Consider the following 20,427-nt stretch of genomic DNA (forward strand, 5'->3'; position numbering starts at 1 on the left):
ATTCAAAGTTACAACGGCACTGGAAAAAGTGACTTATGACCGTTTTTCACCCTTATGACCATCGCAGCGTCCCCATGGTCACGTGATTTACATTTGGATGCTTCACAAATGGTTCATATTTATGACAGTTGCAGTGTCCCGGGGCCATGTGATCCCCTTTTGCGACCTTCTGACAAGCAAAATCAATGGGAAAGCCAGATTCACTTAACAACCAGGTTACTAACTTAACAACTGCAGTGATTCACTTAACAGATGTGGCAAGAAAAGTTGTAAAATAGGGCAACATTTCTCACTTAGCAACATAAATTTTGGGCTCAGTTGTGGTCGCAAGTCAAGGACTACCTGTATTTGAAATCCATAAAAGTGGTATTTTTCTTTCTCTAGAGTGCAGGGAAGCTCATGTATATAATCCTGATCTATCCTCATATTGGCCACTGTCAATGCTTCTATAGTTATTAAAAAAAATAGTCACAAGTACTTTGGTCCTCAGTAATCCTAAAAATCTTTGCTATCACAAACTAACAAGGCTGTTTGGAGATTATATTTCTTTTCTCCGGGCAAAGGCCAAAGTAAACATATCTGTATCTAATTTTCCTGATAAGACTCTGAAATAGCAAAGCGATAACAATTTGCCATGCAGAGGGTGAGGGAGTCCAGACACTGTAAAGTAACCAATGGATCAGCTTTGCAGTGAATTCGAATACTGCAATCAAATACTGATTTGAATACTGCACCTTTGCAGTATTCTTCTATATTTGCATTTATGTGAATTTCACATAAATGCTCTACAGAACAATTTCATATTATGAGGTCTAACGGTTTTTGGTTTTTTTGCATTAACAATCTGCTACTTGCAACCCAAAAAGTTGTTTGTAACCAATACAGTATGTTTGGCTGCTTCCTTGAATATACAGTAGACAGAAAATAGTTTATAAATTAATAATTAACACAATGGAACGGAACCACTGTAAGTGCTTGAACTAAAAATATACCTGAGGTCAGATATAGACATAGTTTGCATGGGCATAACAAAGAATTCCTGTATATTAACTTCAGCAGACAAATCTGGCTTTCAGAATCATATGAAATCATTGTGATAATTAAGATTGATCTAACAAGTCATGAATAGTGAGAACACTGTAAAGGACAAGAGTTGGTAGGTAATCAAGAAGCAATATGATGGTGATAAGGACGTGTGGTAATCTTCACCAAAGGGTATTTCAAGAATAATCAATAGCTAATATTGGCTGCGAACCTCAAGAGTTCTTATAGTATAACTCACCTGGTAGATCTTAGGAAAGAGAAGGCTTATAGGAGGGTGTGTTTGCTTCTGCTAAAACTCTGAAATTCTTTAATATGCAACGCCTATATGTTAAGTGTATAATGATTGTTAACAGTGTACACATTTTGCAAATACAGGCTTACCTAATCTGTTTGCTTCCATTTTAGTTTAGCTTTATTGGAATCCTGCCATGTAGGAGAAAGGGAATGATTTACTCCCAGAGCCTTGATTTCCTTAGGAAAGAATAACGGGTATATTGGAAATCTACAAACAATTCAAGGGCTGTCCGGTCAACTTGTATCAGCTTGATAAAGTTTGATCAAGTGAAAGGTATATTGTATTGCTAAGATAGGAAAAGCTGTTCACCATTCTTTACTTATACTACAGTATGTTTCTATGATTCAACTTTTTAAAAATCTTAATATGCCATGAAAAGTTAAATTCTGACACAAGTACTCCGATTAAGTAAACTCAGCTCTGTTCTGTCCACCTTTATTCTGCTTTGGCTGGTAATAGGGGACAAAATAAACATCTGAAGCTATTAGAAATTGTTTAGCAGTCATGCTTCAAGCTTCTGAGATTTTACCAAACATGACAAGAATCAAAGCCAGTCTGACAGTTAGATATTTTTCTAAGTAATGCAAGAATCTTAATGCTCTAAGCATATTTTTATAGTGATAATTATGACACCTAGGGTGATTGTCCATGGTTCCTCACATGGAAAAAAAACCTATTCAAAGTTTGATATATTTTATACTGCTATTGAATGAAATGATATTTTTCACTCTAGGTTGTGCATAGACAGTTAGCTACTGGGCCATTGACTTTGAAGATGACAGCATTGACCTATAGGTTGAAGTGCAAAGAAATAAAGGTAGTCCTTGTTTAGTGATGTCATTTGGTTTTGGTTGCTAAGCGAACCACATGATTAAGAGACAGGGCTTCAAAAATCACTGGTTGTTGCTGCCTCATTCAGACAAAGTTCTCCCATACAGTGTCCTGTGCCTGACCAATTTTCCTCCTTTTTATCCCCTTTCAGGGCACAGAATTTGCTTAAAGAAGCTGTATCTTCCCAGCTGTTTTCTCTGGAGTATATTGGGCAAAGTTGTCTAGCTCCATTACATGTTTTTTTTTCCTTTTCTCTTCCCCCCCCATTAAAAAGCCTATATGATTTATGTACTTTGGCAAGTATTGATGGAGTTGTATACTATCTGTAAAACATTTTACAGCAGTTCTCTTTCAAACCATAGCTTGACATGTATTTTATAACTTGTTTCATAGTTCTTCCCACTGCTGTACTGAAACTGCTCCCTTTGAATCCCACTATAAAAAACTGACCTCTGATCAAGGTACATTGTAAAAAAAAATGAATTCATTGTACATTCAGAAATAGTTTATTTTAAATATATAAATTACATTTCATAGAAATGAAACAAGTAACATCTCTGCTATATAAACAGAATGCTGGTTATTTACAGATATGGTATATTTTAAATAGCATTAATATGATCCAACTCATTTGAGAGGTAAAGGGTCAAATCTGTCATATTTGACAGATATTTCTCTTATACAGGTAGCAACTTGCAAGAGTTCATTTAGTGACTGTTCAAAGTCACAATGGTACTGAAAAAAGTGTCTGATGACCGTTTTCCCACACAACTGCAGGATACCCATGGTCATGTAATCAAAATTTGGATGCTTGGCAACTGATTCATATTTATGATGGTTACAGTGCCCTGAGGTCATGTGATCACCTTTGGTGACCTTCTGAAAAGCAAAGTAAATGGGGAAGCCAGTTTTACTTCACAACTGTGTTACTAACTTAACAACTGCAATGATTCACTTAACTGGCAAGAAAGATCATAAAATGGGGCTACACTCACTTAGTAAATGTCTCACTTAGCAACATAAATTTTGGGCTCAATTGTGGTCATAAATCATGGACTATCTGTATAGCAGAAGTTAAGGATATTCTAATGGAAAACATCATGGCTTTATATTAAAATGCTACGGACTAATATTGCACTTGTTTTGAGATGCTGAACTCATGAATTAGCCATCTTTCCATAAGAATGAATGAAAGGAAAATTCTAATACAAATATGACAGATTGCAGTACCTAAATACGGTAAGATATACAGTATATTGAAAATAAAAGGAAAAACAAAAGGAAAAATAATCCAGATTCCTGTAATGAAGTCTATATTAGAATCTGATCTTCCATTTTAGTTTTGCAGATGACTATGCTGTTTTATCAAAAAACATTACATCAGTGGCATAACTGGAATAGGAATGCACAGATTTCAGGCCATCTAAATCAACCCATTTATTGGGCTATATTTAAACTCCAGTAGAAAATAGGGCTATAACTTATCCAAATGATTATATCAGTGACCCACTAAAACCAACATAATTCTAAAATAATGACTAACTAAGATCTAAATATAGGCAGTTTGGTATAGTGGTTAAGGCACTGGGCTAGAAGCCAAGAGACCATGAGTTCTAGTCCCACCTTAGGCACAAAGCCAACTGTATGACCGTGCAGTCTAGGAAGGCTGCAAAGCCAAGCCACTTCAGAAACTTTGTCAAGAAAACTGCTGGGAGAGTCCAGGCAGTTGACAGGAGTCAACAATCATTGAAACACACACACACACACACACACACTGATTAATTTCACATGACTCACCATGTTACTAACTTGGTCTGACACAACTTTATGGAATTAGGATTGTTAAACTTTGATTGTAAAAATCCTCTGATGTGCTTTAATTGTACCTGGACATGATAGAAAACTTTACCAATGAAGGCTTTGTTGGGTATAGGTGTACATGCATGTGTGCATTCATGATCCTGTGTAAAACAGGAACATATACTTAATTGCAGATGAGCATGCAGCACAGATTCGATTTGGCAATTCTGTAGAAACACGCCAGATCCAACCAGAAAGAGCTTGATCAAATCAAAAGGCTACCTAATTCACAAAATTAAATTTATAGAGTCCAGCTAATGCCATTCTGGATATGTTCAAAACTCTCCTTCCTGTCTGGGTAGGAAAAAAAAGAAGAAGGAAACTAGAATGTTTCAGATACAAGCATATACAAGCTATAAAGTTTTCCAGACATAGTTGCACAGCAAATTGTATATATTCATATTGTCTAAAATACAGTAGTTCAGAATGAAATTATGCTATGTTTAAGCAATATAATAGCCATAGCAGTTAGACTTATATACTGCTTCACAGTGCTTTAGAGCCTTCACTAAGAAGTTTACAGGATCAGCATATTGCCCCCAACAGTCTGGGTCCTCATTTTAACGACTGCGGAAGGATGGAAGGGTGGGTCAACCTTGAGCCATTCAGAATTGAACTGCTGGCAGTCGGCAGAATTAGTCAGGATCACAATACAGTAATAATGTCTCAGATGGATCCTCTGTTAATCATCATATACCAGTGTAGACAAGGAAATGGATTGTCTTCTGAGAAAACAGATGCTATTGCACAAGAGCTGTGAATTTGTACTGAGTTCAAGTACACATAACTTGATTGGCTAAGCCTGATATTATCTTCAGAGTTGCTTATCTAGAGAAAAAATGAAGTGCGAATGAAGTAATCCAAAGGCAACAGGCAGTTCACTTACTGTCTTCAAGTAGCTTCTGTAAATTGCTTTGTATCTTGGAGGGAAAAAAATACAGAACACATTATATAGATAAAACTAGCTGCTACAGGACAAGAAATGAACTGTTCAATAGGCATCATACCTAAAATGGCATACTTTCTTTCAGTGGGGCTCAAACCACGTAAATTCATCGAGGATTACATTTTAAAAACTATTATGTCTAGCCTATTAATTCTACAGCAATGATTTAGACCAGGGGTAGGCAACTTTGGCTCTTTTATGACTTGTGGACTTCATTACCCAGAATTCCTGAACCAGCCATGCTGAAGTCCACAAGTCATAAAAGAGCCAAGGTTGCCCACCCCTTAGACCAAAAGTCCTTACTCCTCTCTGGGATTGTCTTAGTACAATGTATGTCTATGGACAAGGTGCCTTATTGCAACTTTTGGAGAAAAGTGACTTCGTCATTACAAAAAAATGCAATGAATTGTATGGCTTCTTAGGTTGCCCAGTAGATGCTCATATAAGTCTATAGCACAGGAAGAGACATCATGCAAGTAGGACTATATATGAGCTGACCTGAAAAGCAGATTAACTGAAGAGGCCTAAAATGCTTTAACTGGATGTTTTCAAGTCTGTGAAGAAGAATTACTGTTTCTGGTATCAGAATTTTATTGGTATTCAGCAGTGATGGCACAACCTTTGGGGATGGCATATAAAAAATTATCTAATTTGACTCTGCTGGAATGTCATTCTCCCCCTCCCCACAAAGAGAAGAGACTGGACAGCTATTTGTCTGAAATGGTATGGGGTTTCTTGCCTGAGCAAGGGGTTGGACTAGATGACTTCCAAGGTCCCTTCCAACTTTTTTATCTTCTTCTTCTTCTTCTTCTTCTTCTTCTTCTTCTTCTTCTTCTTCTTCTTCTTATTATTATTATTATTATTATTATTATTATTATTATTATTATTATTCCATTTTTACGCAGACTCCATAGCCTCTGAAAATTGAATGAGAACAGGGCTGCTAGCAAGAAGAGTTGTTGTTCGGTGTCGGGGAATGCTGGAGTGGAGTGTCACCTTTGACACACATCACATTAATTCGCCATCACTGGTATACAGTATGGGGACAGACAAAATTTCAAAGAATTTTATTTTTGTGGGTAGATTTTTGCCTAATTGAGACAATTTATTTTTATTTTATTTTAATTCCATTTATATCCCGCCCTTCTCTGAAGACTCAGGGCGGCTTACAAGCTTAGCAATGGGGGAGGAGAATCTTCTAGGAAATTTTCTTAAATTTTATAGAATTTATCTTAGAAAGCTTTATTAGCATTCTTCATTATGTGGCTTTTTAGGCAAGCTACCCCTACCAAAATATCTTCTACATAGCTATGAAACAATTTTTGCTTTCTGTAGTTTAGCAATTCTTTCCAATTACCTTTTCCAGTTTGATAAGATTAGATGTTATCTCAGCATACAGACTGTCAACATCAAATTTTTGGTGATATCCCCAACCACCTTGTATTGCATGTCTGAAATAGAGAATATGGGTTAAGAAAGTGAGACAGGGTATAATTACAGATGGAATAAATTAAAAATCTAATTACATAACAAAACTGGAACACAGCAGAAAAGACAAGTTTATTCCTGTATGCTGATGCACACTGAGTATAGCAACTTCATGATACAAGATACCTATCAGTAATGTATGTTCATGTCATATTTGTTCTGATCTTGACATATTCTTGAATGATATAGGGTCACTTAAAGAGGAGAAAAAGGTTAGGGACAATTCATACAACTATATCAGGAATAGTTCACTAAGAATTGAATTAAACAAGGATGTATCCTTGTTCTGCTTATATTTGCCTTTTATAAATTAAAATACTATTGAAAGACCCAATAAGAGGAAAATCATCCCAGAAAAAAAAATCTATCTATGAGGTTATTAAAAGTCAACACTGACTTAAGGGCAGATAATTAATCAAGTTAAAATAATATATAGTTGCATTTTTAACTAAAATAGTATTTCTGCTGCTGTCTTCACAGGCATAGTGTCAGTGCAGAAATTCTTGTTAGATCAAGGGAAAAGAGAGGCCATTACAAACCCGAATTCTTTACAGTAGAGACTGACAGTTGCAAATACATTTGGTAAAACAAAGATTATGGTTTTCTCTAAAAAATTAATAAAATACAGCTCATGTGCAGTTAATAAACAGCATTTGTAGAGCAAGTGCTTTAAACAACCGGGTGTGATTTTTCATTCAACAAATTAGTGTAAAAATGAGCATATTGCTTATGCTATTCGAAATGGCCAAAAGTGGATTGCAGCTATCATGTCATTTTTTTGAAGCCAAAAGGATCAGTTACACCCTTATTGAATTAATACATTTATTGTTAAACTCATAGCTCAGGTGTTATGTAATGCAGATGTAATTGACTACTTATGACACTATCTGTTCCACATTTTTGAGAAAACTGTTTTAAGTGCCCAGCTGTATCTTCACTGTGGTCTTTCATACAGAAGCTGCTTTACTGAAGCAGATATAGGCCATCTGAATTTGACTTTCTATTCACAGGATCTCACTGCCTTAATACTCACTGATACTTTTACATCACCTTGGAAATGTAAAGATGTTCAAAGAACTGGCTATAAGTAACCAAAGACTGTACCACCAAATAATAGAAGATGTTAAAAATTGGACAAAAATTGTGGCTGGCAATCTTGACCCTAGTTCTAAGCCAGCAAATACTTTGAGCAACAAACTCTCTCTAAATATCACAGAATATTTACATTTACCATCTTAATGCTCTTTCTTCATAAGCAGTGGAAGGCAGATTCACAAACATCTGGTCTTCTGGCTGAGATGCCACTGAAACTCTAGCATATGCCCTGTATTATTGTAACTTTTAGAAAGATAATTGTAAGAACCCATTATTCCTAGATAATTTTATACTTGTTAATTTTTGGCTAAGCAAGACCTAAACATCAAATTGCCAAGTTTTTCTACTCCACTTATTACTCGAGGCACCAATGTAAAGAACAGAGCATTTCAGTGGATATTAAAGTTCCTATTAATAGTGATTTTTGTAGTAAATTATGGGTTCTATACAGCTGTTCCATTGTATTTTGGTCTGTGACTACAATATAGTTTTAAATTTATCTTTTTAGGAATACACCAGGGCTGTTAAGAGTGGAGCTTGAAAATAATTGCTTGAAGGTGTCATTTATAAGAATGTGAATATTAATTTATATTAATATTGAAGCTGTTGCACGGAAATATCAGCCTGAAAATGGAAATTTAACATACATTTACTTTGGTTATTATGAGCTTTGGGTTTTTTTTCTTTTTGCATAGGGTTTGTTAGCATTACACTAAAGGGTTTGTTAGCATTAGATTAAAGCACTGAAACACTGTGTAAAACATTACACAGTATATTTACACAGTCGGGGGACAATTAGATTCTTTACATACATAAAATCTAACTCTGATCTTATAACTTCAGTAGCAGACATTTTTGCAGAAATTCAGTAAAGAGTATCTGTCTTCATGCTAGAAAAATATTCACCTGCTAAATTTTTACATTACAGTAATCCAATCACAACGTGATCCAGGCATGAGTGACTGTCTGAAGGGGCTCCCAATCTAGAAAAGGGAACAACTGACACATTAGATGCACATGTGCAAAGGCCTTAATGGGCCACAGCTACCATCAGTTGTTTGTACAAAAGGACACCCTGATTCCTCAAAGTTTTGAATGTGAAAGCGAGAATCAATGATGGTATGACTATTAAAACCATTCTTGGATGGATTAAAATAGTTAATATAAAGGTGAAAGAAGTCATCTGCAGTGCTATGCTATATTAGACCAGGCAAGATATAATCTGCCACACTAGGACAATCATTTACAGAGGGCCTATTAAGGGTCTCCTCATTCTGCAAGGTCTGTGGGATGAGGGCTGGGACTTTTCAGTGGTGGTGGATCTTACTCCCTGAAATACATTACCCTAGAAATGTATCTTTTTTACATTCAAGACGCAGATTAGTATTATTCCAATAAGCATGGATCCTCTTGTTCAGACATGTCATACTCGCAACATCACGTGACATTGTGTGATGTATCGGAATGGGGTGGCAATGGGGTGGGTGCAGTTTCCGCGTGATGTGTCTGGCCCATGGGCCGGCAATTTGACACCCCTGCTCTAGTTAGTCCTGGTGTTGTGATTCAGCATCAGCCTGTGATACTGGCAGCTGAGTCTGATGATTCTGAAGAGGAGGAGGAGGAGGGGTTTGGAGAGCCTTTGGTGTCAGAGGGAGGCTCTGATGCACTGCAGGACTCTCAGCCTGGCCCCTCCCATCATGTTCCTCATCAGACTCAGCCGTGTGAGCACGAGGTATTAGACATAGAGGATTCACAGCTGGATCTATTCAGGGACGCTAGGAGCAGGAGGCAATCCAGCAGAGCAGAACAGAGAAAGGCAATGAGGCAACTTGGTGAGACAAAGAGAAGGCAATGCCTTGGGAGTGCTGATAAAAGGGGAAGGTGTGGGAGGTGCTGGTTGCTGAAGGCAACCATTTGAAGATCTTCTGCTAGAGTCCTAGTCTGTTATTGCTGTTTAGCTCTTGTTTGAACTTTTGGTTTAACTCGTTTGAACTTTTGATTTCTTTATAAATACAATTGGTTGGGTTTTTTCCAGCCTGTTGACTATAAAAAGGGGTTGTCCCTGACATTCAAACAGGACTGGTCGTAGGCTGGAACAGAACACCTGGTGCCTCTTTTGCATTTAACTTTAATTCGTTTGGACTTTATATTATGGCTCTGACTGTTGTCTACTGGTTGTGTTGTTTGCTACACAGAGTCCTAGCTGAGTGAAGCAACTAAACAAACAAATAAATAAATAAATAAATAAATAAATATTACAGATAGTCTTCAATTTACGATTGTAATTAAGCCCATAATTATGATTGTACGTTATACTAATTGTTAAGTGGTTCAACAAGTGACCCCAACTGATTTTATAGCCTTTTTGCAGCAGTTGTTAAGTGAATGCAGTGATTGCACAGTGAACATGGCAATTTTTAAGTGAACACCACCAAGCGAACCCCTTGTTTCCAATGGGCATTTTCGACAGAAACTGGAAGTAAACATTAGTTTCTGGCAAAAATATATATATATCATAAATTGGGGTCTTGTGACCATGGAATGTTGCAAATGGTCGTAAATGCAGAATGATTTTGAGTGCTCAAAATGTGATCATGTAAGCCTGTGTTGGTGGAACTCTGAATCTGGTGTGTGTGTGTGGATCTGTTATAACTTAGAAAGATCATAAGTCTCAGACTGCTTGTATATGGAAAAAGGCTTATTTCAAAAAATGATAAACAAAAAGCCAGTTTCCTATAAAGGTAATATAAAAATACAGTGTAAGGTGCAAAAACAGACTAAGCAGCCTATTTTAATAGCTTTCCAATTAACAATAAAAATAATAAATGTGTTGAAATAGCAAAAGCAGGACACTAGCTAGGTGGATAGGGGCCCTGTGAGATACAGCTCACTGTATCTTGAATTTGTTGAGTTACATTTTTTATGCTTGGCTGCTGTGTGTGTTTATACTATGTATTTTTAAAATCTAAGCTGCCTAGAGTCATGTATGTGGCTATGTAAGTCAAATAAATATGAATAAATAACTGTTAAAAAAGAGCAAGCCTGTTTAAAGAAGAATAAATACGGGCACCAGAAAAAGGTCAGAATGACAGCAAGAATGTCAATATGGTTGATCAGTGAGATATTACATGCTTGGACTTTCAGATTTTTGATAAAATCTTCTCCCCAAGGATTTCTTGGAAAATCTATTATTCAAATGCCTTATCTCTAGAATCAATGCAGTATATTTCTCAAGTTCTCGTGTCCTGCTTGTATCTGGCCACTGTGAGGAGTGGATATTAGACCAATCAGATTCTCAGCTAGTCCACATCATCTTTCTTGTTTTTAAGTTTATTTGGAAAAAAAAGTGGGGGTGGAGTTTCTATACTATGCTCACCCTACAGTCAGGAAGGATGGCGAAGATTAATCGATAGAAAAGAATACAAAGGACGCTGCATTTCAACAAAGAGTAACCCTTACTCATTCATATGTGGATCCACAGTAGAAGCCATGGATACAAGTTGTTCTTCCAAATGATGAACTTTATATCGCAAATAGAATGTGGAACATATGAGGACAAAAACACTGCAAGAGAGATGTAGAAGAAAAAAAAAGAACATAAACAGATGACTGCCCACATAAGATAAACTCATTTGTAATATAGAAAACCTATTACAGTATCAAAGCTCCCGTTACACTAAATTAGGTAATGTTAACCGTGCTTTGTCAAATCCTGTGCCAACTTAGCCCAGCTCATCTGTGCAATCAGACATTCAGAAGGAGCTTGGAGATACTGCTTCTTAAGAAGAGCCTCAATAGGGAAAGAGAAAGCCCTTGTGGGACCAACAAGAAGAGCAAATGTTAGTGAGCTGAGCTCTTGTCTGTTCCAGCAGTAAATAGCCTGACCCATCTTCTTGCCTGATTCAACAGGGTTTCTTCAGAAATTTGCCCTGCTTTACAAGTCCCCTTATCTGCTACTTGATTTGCAATGTTGCTGCCTGGTCTACTTTGCCCATAAACCTTGAAAATATCCATCAATCTTCTTTTCAGTTACTTTCAGGAGTCTGACAAAATGCTTTTGGAAACGACATAAGCTTGTTATCCGTATAACACAACTCAGAGTAATTTAGAGAGATTGCATTTTTCTCCCTCCATTTTCCCCAGTGGAAACATTTACAGTGGAACATATTCAGATCTTTATTTGTGTGCGGCAAGCAAGTAAAAGGAATTCAGAAACCATTTATTTAGCCGCCGTATATCCAACCTTCAGAAAATATATCCCAGGAAAGATGCTCTCAGCCCTATGCTTAGCTTTGTAATTTGAGGAAATGGTTCAACACACTTACAGAATCGCATAAACAATGAGTACGTTAGTCACCGACACAAATAATTGAAAATTCATTCTGTCAAAAGATCCGAGGATTCCTGAAGAAACTATGAGATAAAAATACAACAGTGGGAGACTAGAAATGCAGAATAACACGGAGATTCAAATTGACTGTTCTTTTTCTTCCCACCTATGAAATACATTAAATAAGTTTGTTAATGTAAGTTGTAATTTAATGTTAATTAATGAAGATTAACTAGTTTTGTCTATTGTACAGCATGAAATGGTAAAACTGGACACTTTTAAAGCTCAGAAAGCCTTGATTAAAATTTATAGCTTAAATATATGATTAATCTATCAGCCAGATTAGGTTCTCTCACCATATGGGAGATGCATGCTAAAATGTAAACTGATCTGAATGGAAATATGTTCAGAATAATGAGGCAAAGAAAGGAATTCCAAAAATACTCAAGGCTACAATCTGTGATTAAGAAATTGATCTGCAGGCATATGCAGACTCCCTGCTATAAACTAAAGGAAATTGGAAAACTACATAGGAAGTCACAGTCCTTTTGTTATTCCCACAGCTATAAATTAGGCATCCTTTCCCCAATGCCTTATTCTTGCCTTTCCCCTACATGTTTCATTTAGATACACATACCTGATCATTTCTTTTCGATCTAGAGAACTGTATTTCAAAAGCTGAATTAAATAACGACCTGACATATCAAAATACCTGACCCCCCCCACTAATAATAAATAAACATTAGATTGGAAAATAACATCAGCATGCTAAGATCAGATGCAAGCAAGCTAGAACAGATGAAAAAGAAAGAAAATGAAAAACAAGATTGCCAAAGTATACCCAATCAAGAAACACCACCTAGAAACAAGGAAGATCCAAGGGAAGCACTGGAAATAATAAAGCAGCAAAAACCAACAACAAAACAAAAAACCCAACAGCTATTGCCAAGAAGATCAGCAGATACGAAATTTGAATTGCACCCTGTAGGCAGAATCTCCAGTTTCAGTCAAATCAGAAATGTTTCTACCAATCCATCAATGGAGAGATTGCAGTGAACAAATCAATATCTGACAAAAAAAGAAACTGTACAATTCCAGGCACAGTTATGGGACAAACCAAAGAAATACAAGATTTACGTACTGTTTCCTGAAAGATTCCTGATTTGGTCATCACGTCTACATTTAGACTGTACGTTTTTATGGACATCTTTCATTTCTGTCTTGGAACTTTTGAAATGAGACTGGTTATCAGACTCATGGTGATCTGTTGGAGAAGAAGAAACATACTAAAAGCAAGTGTAGGCCACTTGAACAGTTTTGAGACCAATAAAAGCCAGTGAAGTACTTTGCTACATCTAAGCCATGTTTGCCCTCTCCGTCTTTGCTGAAGTGTTTCAAATGTCTAGACTAAAAAGTTGTAGGATAGTCGAGAAACAATTTTTTAAATGCAAACCTTGAAAGTGTTCCAATTCTGGACTTTGAGAACCAGTGCTGCTGGATTCTTCCATTTCCTGTCTACGTCTCTGTATGATGCCATCCAATTCAGAGAAATCATGATTGAAATCCTGGAAAGTATCAGAATGTATCAGAAATGCCAGTTAAATATTAAATATTAACTTGTTATTTTCCTTTGTACCCTCAAAGTTGAAAACAACGACAATAAGAATGTTCTCAGTACAAACCTATATATGTCTACTCAGACATGTTCTATAAAACACAGTGAGGCTTGCTGCTAGTTACATATATACAATAGGGATACAACAACTTGAGGCTTCAGGACCATCTTATGTTTAATGTTATAAATAAAAATATACATTCTTTTAATTAAAATACATTAAATGTAATACATTTAATTATTTGAATTTTAATTATATTTGCTTAGTTTTCCCCCCTCCCCCCCAATCCTATCTATTCTTGTGTGTCCTCCAGCATATCATTCAAAGCTGAAGGCGGCTTTCAGCCTGAAATATTGTGCAGTCTTGTTTCTACAATTGCAGCCAAAGTGTATCTTAGCCTAATGGGTAGAACATTAAGACGGTGGATGGAAGACTAAGCTTCCAGGTGCATAAAGGTCAGCAATTAATTTTCATCAAGCCATGCTATTTCAAGTAATTTAGTTTGCTGATAATATAATTTCTTTTGTATCTTTGCAAATTGATAGGAAAGAATATTAGAGCTTGAAGAACTGTACAGATGTTACTTAATCTTATTGTTTCTGTGATGGAATGTAATAGCTGGATTCTCAGGTGGCAGAGGGTGCATTCCAGAGGAATAAGAGACAACTCAGTCCAGAGATTGCGTTGAGAGAAAGCAGGGTAAAAATAGCCTATCCTTAATAGTTCTCTGAATGTATGGTAGATGCTGATAGTTGAGTGCTTAGTTTGACAAGATTCTGTCTATGATACGCAAACAATGAAGAACTCAGCTTGGAAGAATCATTATATATCAGTTTTGACTCGGGGGGCCTAACTATATATATATATTTATGTGTGTGGATATGTATATGCATACAGATGATATAGGGCAAATTTCATGCCTTTGGTAAAGTAGACTTTAGTTCTAGTACATGTTAGGAGGAGAATTACATCATGTACTCTAGTTGTGCCCTTTTTTGAGGTATTGTATATGGTAATAGTAAAGGGACGCGGTGGCTCAGTGGGTTAGGACACTGAGCTTGTCGATCAGATGGTCGGCAGTTTGGCGGGTTGAATCCTGAGTGCCGCGTAACAGAGTGAGCTCCTGTTACTCGTCCCAGCTTCTGCCAACCTAGCAGTTCAAAAGCACGTAAAAATGCAAGTAGAAAAATAGCGACCACTACGGTGGGAAGGTAACAGCATTCCGTGCGCCTTTGGCGTCTAGTCATGCTGGCCACATAACCACAGAGACGTCCTTCAGCATTGAAACGGAGATGAGCACCGGCCCCTAGAGTCAGAAACAACTAGCACACACATGCAGGGGAACCTTTACCTTTACCTATATGGTAATAGAGTCACCTTGGTAAATGGCATAGAAATCTAACACATAAAAAATAAAAACAATTCATGCTTTTGTCATCTCATGGCTGAATATTGTAACATGCTCTTCACGGCTCAGCACTTCACTATCCTTCTCATGTTGAATTTGCCCATGCAATAAAAGCTGGGAGAGAAATTTTATTAAGGGTCTTTCCATCAAGGGAATGCCGTCTATAGGAATCCAGTAACTGGGAGATCTCATTCATGGTCTCTTTCTGTGGGACAGCTTGCCTCTGGTTGTCCACACCACTTCTTCTCTGTTGTATTTCCAAAGAGTTTTGAAGATATGGATATTCAGAAAATGTTTGGGGACAATGAAAGTTCATCTACCTATCCTGAATAAGATACCCAGTAGATGTCTGCTGACATTTTATGATAGTATAATTAAATTTCCTTGGCAGGACATAAGCAGAGCCTTCAGAATCTATAGAAATTCTAGTACATAAATAAAATTAATAAAATATTTTTTTACTTTATAAAAAAGCTAATTCTAATGTAGTTCTGCACTATAAATGCTTTTCTGTTAAAAAATAAACTTACCAGGGGTAATGTTGTAGGCCGATCAGCTCTGAAACTACTTTCTAGGGGAGAAGGATTAGGACTGTTGCCATCCTGAAATGTGCAATTTTAAAAATTACACAGTTGGACTAGGATTAATTAAGTAATACTAAGAATAGTCACAGATATACAGGTAGAGAACTTGCTTAGCTACTGTTCAGGATTATGACATGGTGCTGAAAAAGTAACCATCTTTCCTATTACCTACCCCTATTAGTATCTTATGACTATCTAACTTTGTTGCTTGCCTATATACTGAGAGTTTATGCACTGGGGACAAATTCCTTGTGTGTCTAATGACACTTGTCCAATAAAGAACTATTCTATTCTATTCTATTCTATTCTATTCTATTCTATTCTATTCTATTCTATTCTATTCTATTCTATTCTATTCTATTCTATTCTATTCTATTCTATTCTATTCTATTCCATTCCATTCCATTCCATTCCATTCCATTCCATTCCATTCCATTCCATTCCATTCCACTGACTTTTGCTTGCACTGACAGTATGACTTATGGATCTGAAGAAAGTTTTACTTACCTCTAGATGACCGCAAACAGATTTTAACAATTTGTAAGCAGTGTCTCTGGACAGAAAAGAGACGAACATGTGCTGTAAAGAAAACCACCAACAAATATCATTTAAAACCAAGGAAGACTGGTAGAGCTTGCCTTTATTATTCTTACTAAAGTATACTCCATTAATTATTACTTAAGGATCTGAGGAATCTACATAGCACATGCAATCCAGTGTACTCAGCTGACTTTTAATAATCTGCCTTTCATAATTAAAGTTTATGAGAGGCACTCTGGACTGTTAGTTTATGCCAAGACTTTCATCAAGTTAGCACATTCTGCCTGAGCAAGATCTGCTTCAACATGTTATATTAAGAATGCTTTCTCTTTATTTATTATGTAATCATATTCAGTACCACATCCCATATTTGGGAATGCTATCTTGATGGAGCGCAGAACATAAGAGAATAACTGTAAAACAGAAATATAAGATTTCTAGTTCATATAGTCCTCAGATTTTTATTCCCAAATGATACTCCTAGGAGTACAGAAATACAAACAACCACCATAACAAAATAATGTGGTAAATGTGAACTTACCCTATCTGAGACTGTAGTTATAATGAGAGCATTTGGCACTAAAAGGGCGGTTTTAGTCTTCTTTATTAGTGTTACAGATAACACAGGTATACTAATCTAAAATGAAAGCACAATGGTTATTAGAAGATGAAGATGTCAATTTAACCAACAATATTGATGGTTATGCAGCAGAGACTATGCAAAGAAGAGAATACTGGTGTTTTTAATGTAATTTCTGCTGTGCCTAGATACTTTCAGATAAAGCCAGATAGCTATCTTTTTAGATTTAAGCTAATCTGAGTGCCAATTTGATGCCTATATTATGAAAAGACAAAAATAATAAAACATGTAAAATAGATGGATGTTATTTTCAGGGGGCTTAAAACTTTTATGTTTCCATCTGTGATGAATGCAAGAGGCCTGCAAACTACTTTGGATATGCGTTGCCTGTTTTTGTATTTATCATTTAAAAATACACAAAACATGTTTTTAACACATGCAGTTCCTCTACATTGTGTTCTGACCTCTATTTGACCCAAAAATAGTTACAACAATGCTAATCATTAGGAAATGGAGGCAGATTGATTAAAAATGTCAAAAAAAGAGGAATGATTGGGAAAATTCTATATAATTAAGCAGTTTTCTAATGCTGCAAAATATTCAGCTAAATCTCATTTTGGTTATATCCAGCTGGGAAGCACTCCATGTATTTGTTTTCTTCCTGACATTGTTGTAACCAAATAAATAGTTCAAAAACTTGCCGTGAAGGAAAGGATTTTTAAAAATGCAATTAAGCTGAGCGCTTCTCTGAGAATAAAATCACACAGGAGAAACTGCGATTTGCTAAAGTTACAAATTGCATCTTCACATAATGCTAAGGCAGAATTTAACTCGTTTGTTACAAAGCAAGAAACACACATTATAGCTGGAGTTCAGGCTGAACATCTTAAGCTGCATCCTATTCCAGTGCTAGTGAAATTCAAATTATGAATGAAGTAAAGCCTGTTGCTTTCTTAGGGTTTTGCCTCTACAAAGTGGGAATTTACTATTGAAAATATTGGTCAAATAGCCAATAGAAACAATTTCACTGTAATCCTTTGAATCACTCACATGCTACAAAGTTGTCTGATTTTCTACTTTTATAGTGCATATTCCAGATAGCAGTGGCCCACAAACTTTTCAGCTCAGCACACTGGCGGAGGTGGAGGTTGGGGAGGAGAGGTTTTGCATGCGTGTGCACACTGCTTTCATTAATGCAGCTTTGTGTGTGCATGTATGCGTGCTCACCCACCACCTCTGCAGGCCCAGTTCCCAATGGGCTGTGGCTTCGCACTGGGCCACAGTCCTGGGTTGGGGACCCCTGCAATGTAGCATTAACATTTGCAAGTATCAACTGTGTACATATGAGATTCGGCATGTATAATGGACTTTAACACACCATAGACTATATTTATTTACGAATGAAGGCAAATATACATGTCCCAGGATAATGATGCAAGATCGAGTTTGGGTCGGTCACCAAGACCAGAGAATCAATCTTCCTAGTTTTTAGACTCATGCTGAAGCCCATCTTCAGGGAATTTCTCTCTACTGGAATACATGCTTTGGGCTGTTCTGTGAGTTATGTTTATGTGGTGCCTTCCTATTGGCTGATGGTGTGTTGATGGCTGGCGATTGGCTATCATTTTCTTCTACTGCCAAGCCCTCAGCTCCTAAGTATTTGATAAGCTGATGTTAATTCAGAATTCCTGTTAACTGACAAGATGCCTGATTCCCAAGCTTCAATCATTTTCCTGGCTATCTTTGGCTGCATGGCCAATATACTATATTCATTTTTTATTTATTTAAATATGTTATATTTATTATATTTATTTACCTTGGTATCTTTGCCAAAGACTTTGGAATGGAAGCAAATCCAGTTCTCCGATACATATAGTCTCCCTTGGTACACAATTTCTTTCTGTAAGGCACAGGTGAAATCTACAAAGATCACATGAGTAATGTTATCTAACTGGGAATATGTACAGCCTGGTTAGGCAATGTACCTAACACACACTATACATCTAAAATAATTTTCTTAAAACAAATATTACAAATTTAAAGGTATATCTGAGAGGGGAAAACCCCTTCCAAAGATTAAAAAGTATGGAAAAATATTCTAATTGTCTCAGAATCTATATTTTGATATATAAATATTGACTAGAAAGAGCTATTCAATAGTAAATACCAGTAGTCTCATTTAGCAACAACTGGACCAGCAATTTGGATGTTAAGTGAAGCAGTCACTGTGAAACCAGGACTCTGTTTATGCTTTTATTATAATTTTCTTTTGTTTTACAGACCTGTAAAAGTCATACATGTGAGGATTTGTCACAAAACTACTCTTTTCATCACTGTTGCAACTGTGAATAGTTGCTAAATGAGTCAGTCACTAAATGAGGTATACCTGGGACCTCATATACTGGGATTTTATATGAGAAAGCAAACTCACAATTATAATGTGCTATGAACCAGAACTGTATTGTGTGTATATGTGTATCAAAAAAGGAAGCTACTATACCGTGCATAAGCAAAACTCTCGATAACCCTAATATCATAAGTTGTGGGAAAAATAGCCCAAGTATCCCTTGTTTAGGGACAATAATTGGTTCTGGTAAAATGGTTGCTAAGAGAATCACTGATAGAGAAAGAGAAAGAGGGAGAGAGAGCTGTAAATATCACTGAGTGCTGCCTTCTTATTTAAAGTTCTCTTATACTGTGTCCTGTGGATGACCCATTTTTTTTCTTCCCTTTTTGCCATCTGGCAGAGCTTGTTTAACAAGCTATCCTTTATTGAGTTGCTTTTCTCCGCAGAAGAGCATATTCCTAAAAAATGCTAAGATAAGATAATAAACTCAGATCTGTGACCTTAATTAGCGAATTAGAAACCTCCTGCAGACTGGCAGCTTCTGCCGGAAACTGACCAGACGTTAAACAGTTTTGCACTGAAGGCTTTTTGCTGTCCTAAAAGCTGCATTGGTTGGAAAATGAATTTTTTTTATTACTGTTTATTGCTGTTATATTTGTGAATGGTGGTTATCCAAAACAATTACCAAACAAGGATTACCTGTAGAAAACATGACTTACAAAAGGGAAACATAACGTAAAAAATGGCATTCTGCTTACTTTGTCTCAAGGGTTCATCAATTGGGATATCCAGAAACAGCTTGTGAAAATGAGCATTTGCCTTAAACTAAAGCAAAACAAAGAAACAAACAAACCAGAATTTGGTTACTGCTATGTTATTTCAACTGTCCTTGCCCTTGTAGCCTACTTTATTATTAAATCCTGGGAATACTTTTTCATCAGCAGATGGAAAGGACTGGAAATGTACCATACCGAGTGTTTTACTTCTTAAAAACAGAATGAAAAAATAATTCTTCACATAAAAAAGGGCAGAGCATAGATATTTATTTGCAGTTGCCACTTTGACTTTTTTTGACTTCCTCCCTCCACCAATCAGGATCAGAATCTGATAGTCTGGGAATATAAGTTTGTTCCAGTCAATGGGAACTGGGCTGGAAAGATAGATGATATATTCAAAAGAAATTCATCTCTGTATTAGGTAGAATTATTTTGATCACAATTATTTTCTGGGGTTGGCACAGTTTTTGTGCATAAAGCTTACACACCCAACAAACTATGCCTAAGGGCATAAGGCATCTTAGTCTTTCTCCTCTGCTAAGAGCACAGCAAGACATACTGTCATAGTTCCTCAAGTGGTTCATTATTCCAAGAGGATCAGAATCAATAAAGTTATTAAGTACTTTAATTATTTGAAGATTCTGGGCTTAGTTATATATGGATACAGTCAGCATCAGATGAATTTAT

The 20,427-nt window shown here is 36.4% G+C and overlaps 1 protein-coding gene across 1 annotated transcript in view; it reads right to left on the bottom strand.

Moving 5' to 3' along the window:
* Positions 1-2,672: 2,672 nt before the first annotated feature.
* The window catches only part of GRAMD2B (GRAM domain containing 2B), a 44,449-nt gene continuing 26,694 nt past the window's right edge, over positions 2,673-20,427 (bottom strand). Inside the window, exons 4-14 of the mRNA XM_083354531.1 lie at positions 19,723-19,789; positions 18,434-18,537; positions 16,579-16,674; positions 16,005-16,076; positions 15,444-15,515; positions 13,343-13,454; positions 13,031-13,153; positions 11,885-11,972; positions 11,019-11,123; positions 6,334-6,427; positions 2,673-4,950 (exon numbers count right to left, since the gene is read on the bottom strand). Of these exons, the coding sequence (XP_083210657.1) occupies positions 4,909-4,950; positions 6,334-6,427; positions 11,019-11,123; positions 11,885-11,972; positions 13,031-13,153; positions 13,343-13,454; positions 15,444-15,515; positions 16,005-16,076; positions 16,579-16,674; positions 18,434-18,537; positions 19,723-19,789 (975 nt within the window). The 3' untranslated portion in view covers positions 2,673-4,908. The remainder of the gene's footprint in view (positions 4,951-6,333; positions 6,428-11,018; positions 11,124-11,884; positions 11,973-13,030; positions 13,154-13,342; positions 13,455-15,443; positions 15,516-16,004; positions 16,077-16,578; positions 16,675-18,433; positions 18,538-19,722; positions 19,790-20,427) is intronic.

This window comes from Vipera ursinii, assembly GCF_947247035.1.
Source record: "Vipera ursinii genome assembly, chromosome: 2".
Lineage (NCBI taxonomy): Eukaryota > Metazoa > Chordata > Lepidosauria > Squamata > Viperidae > Vipera > Vipera ursinii.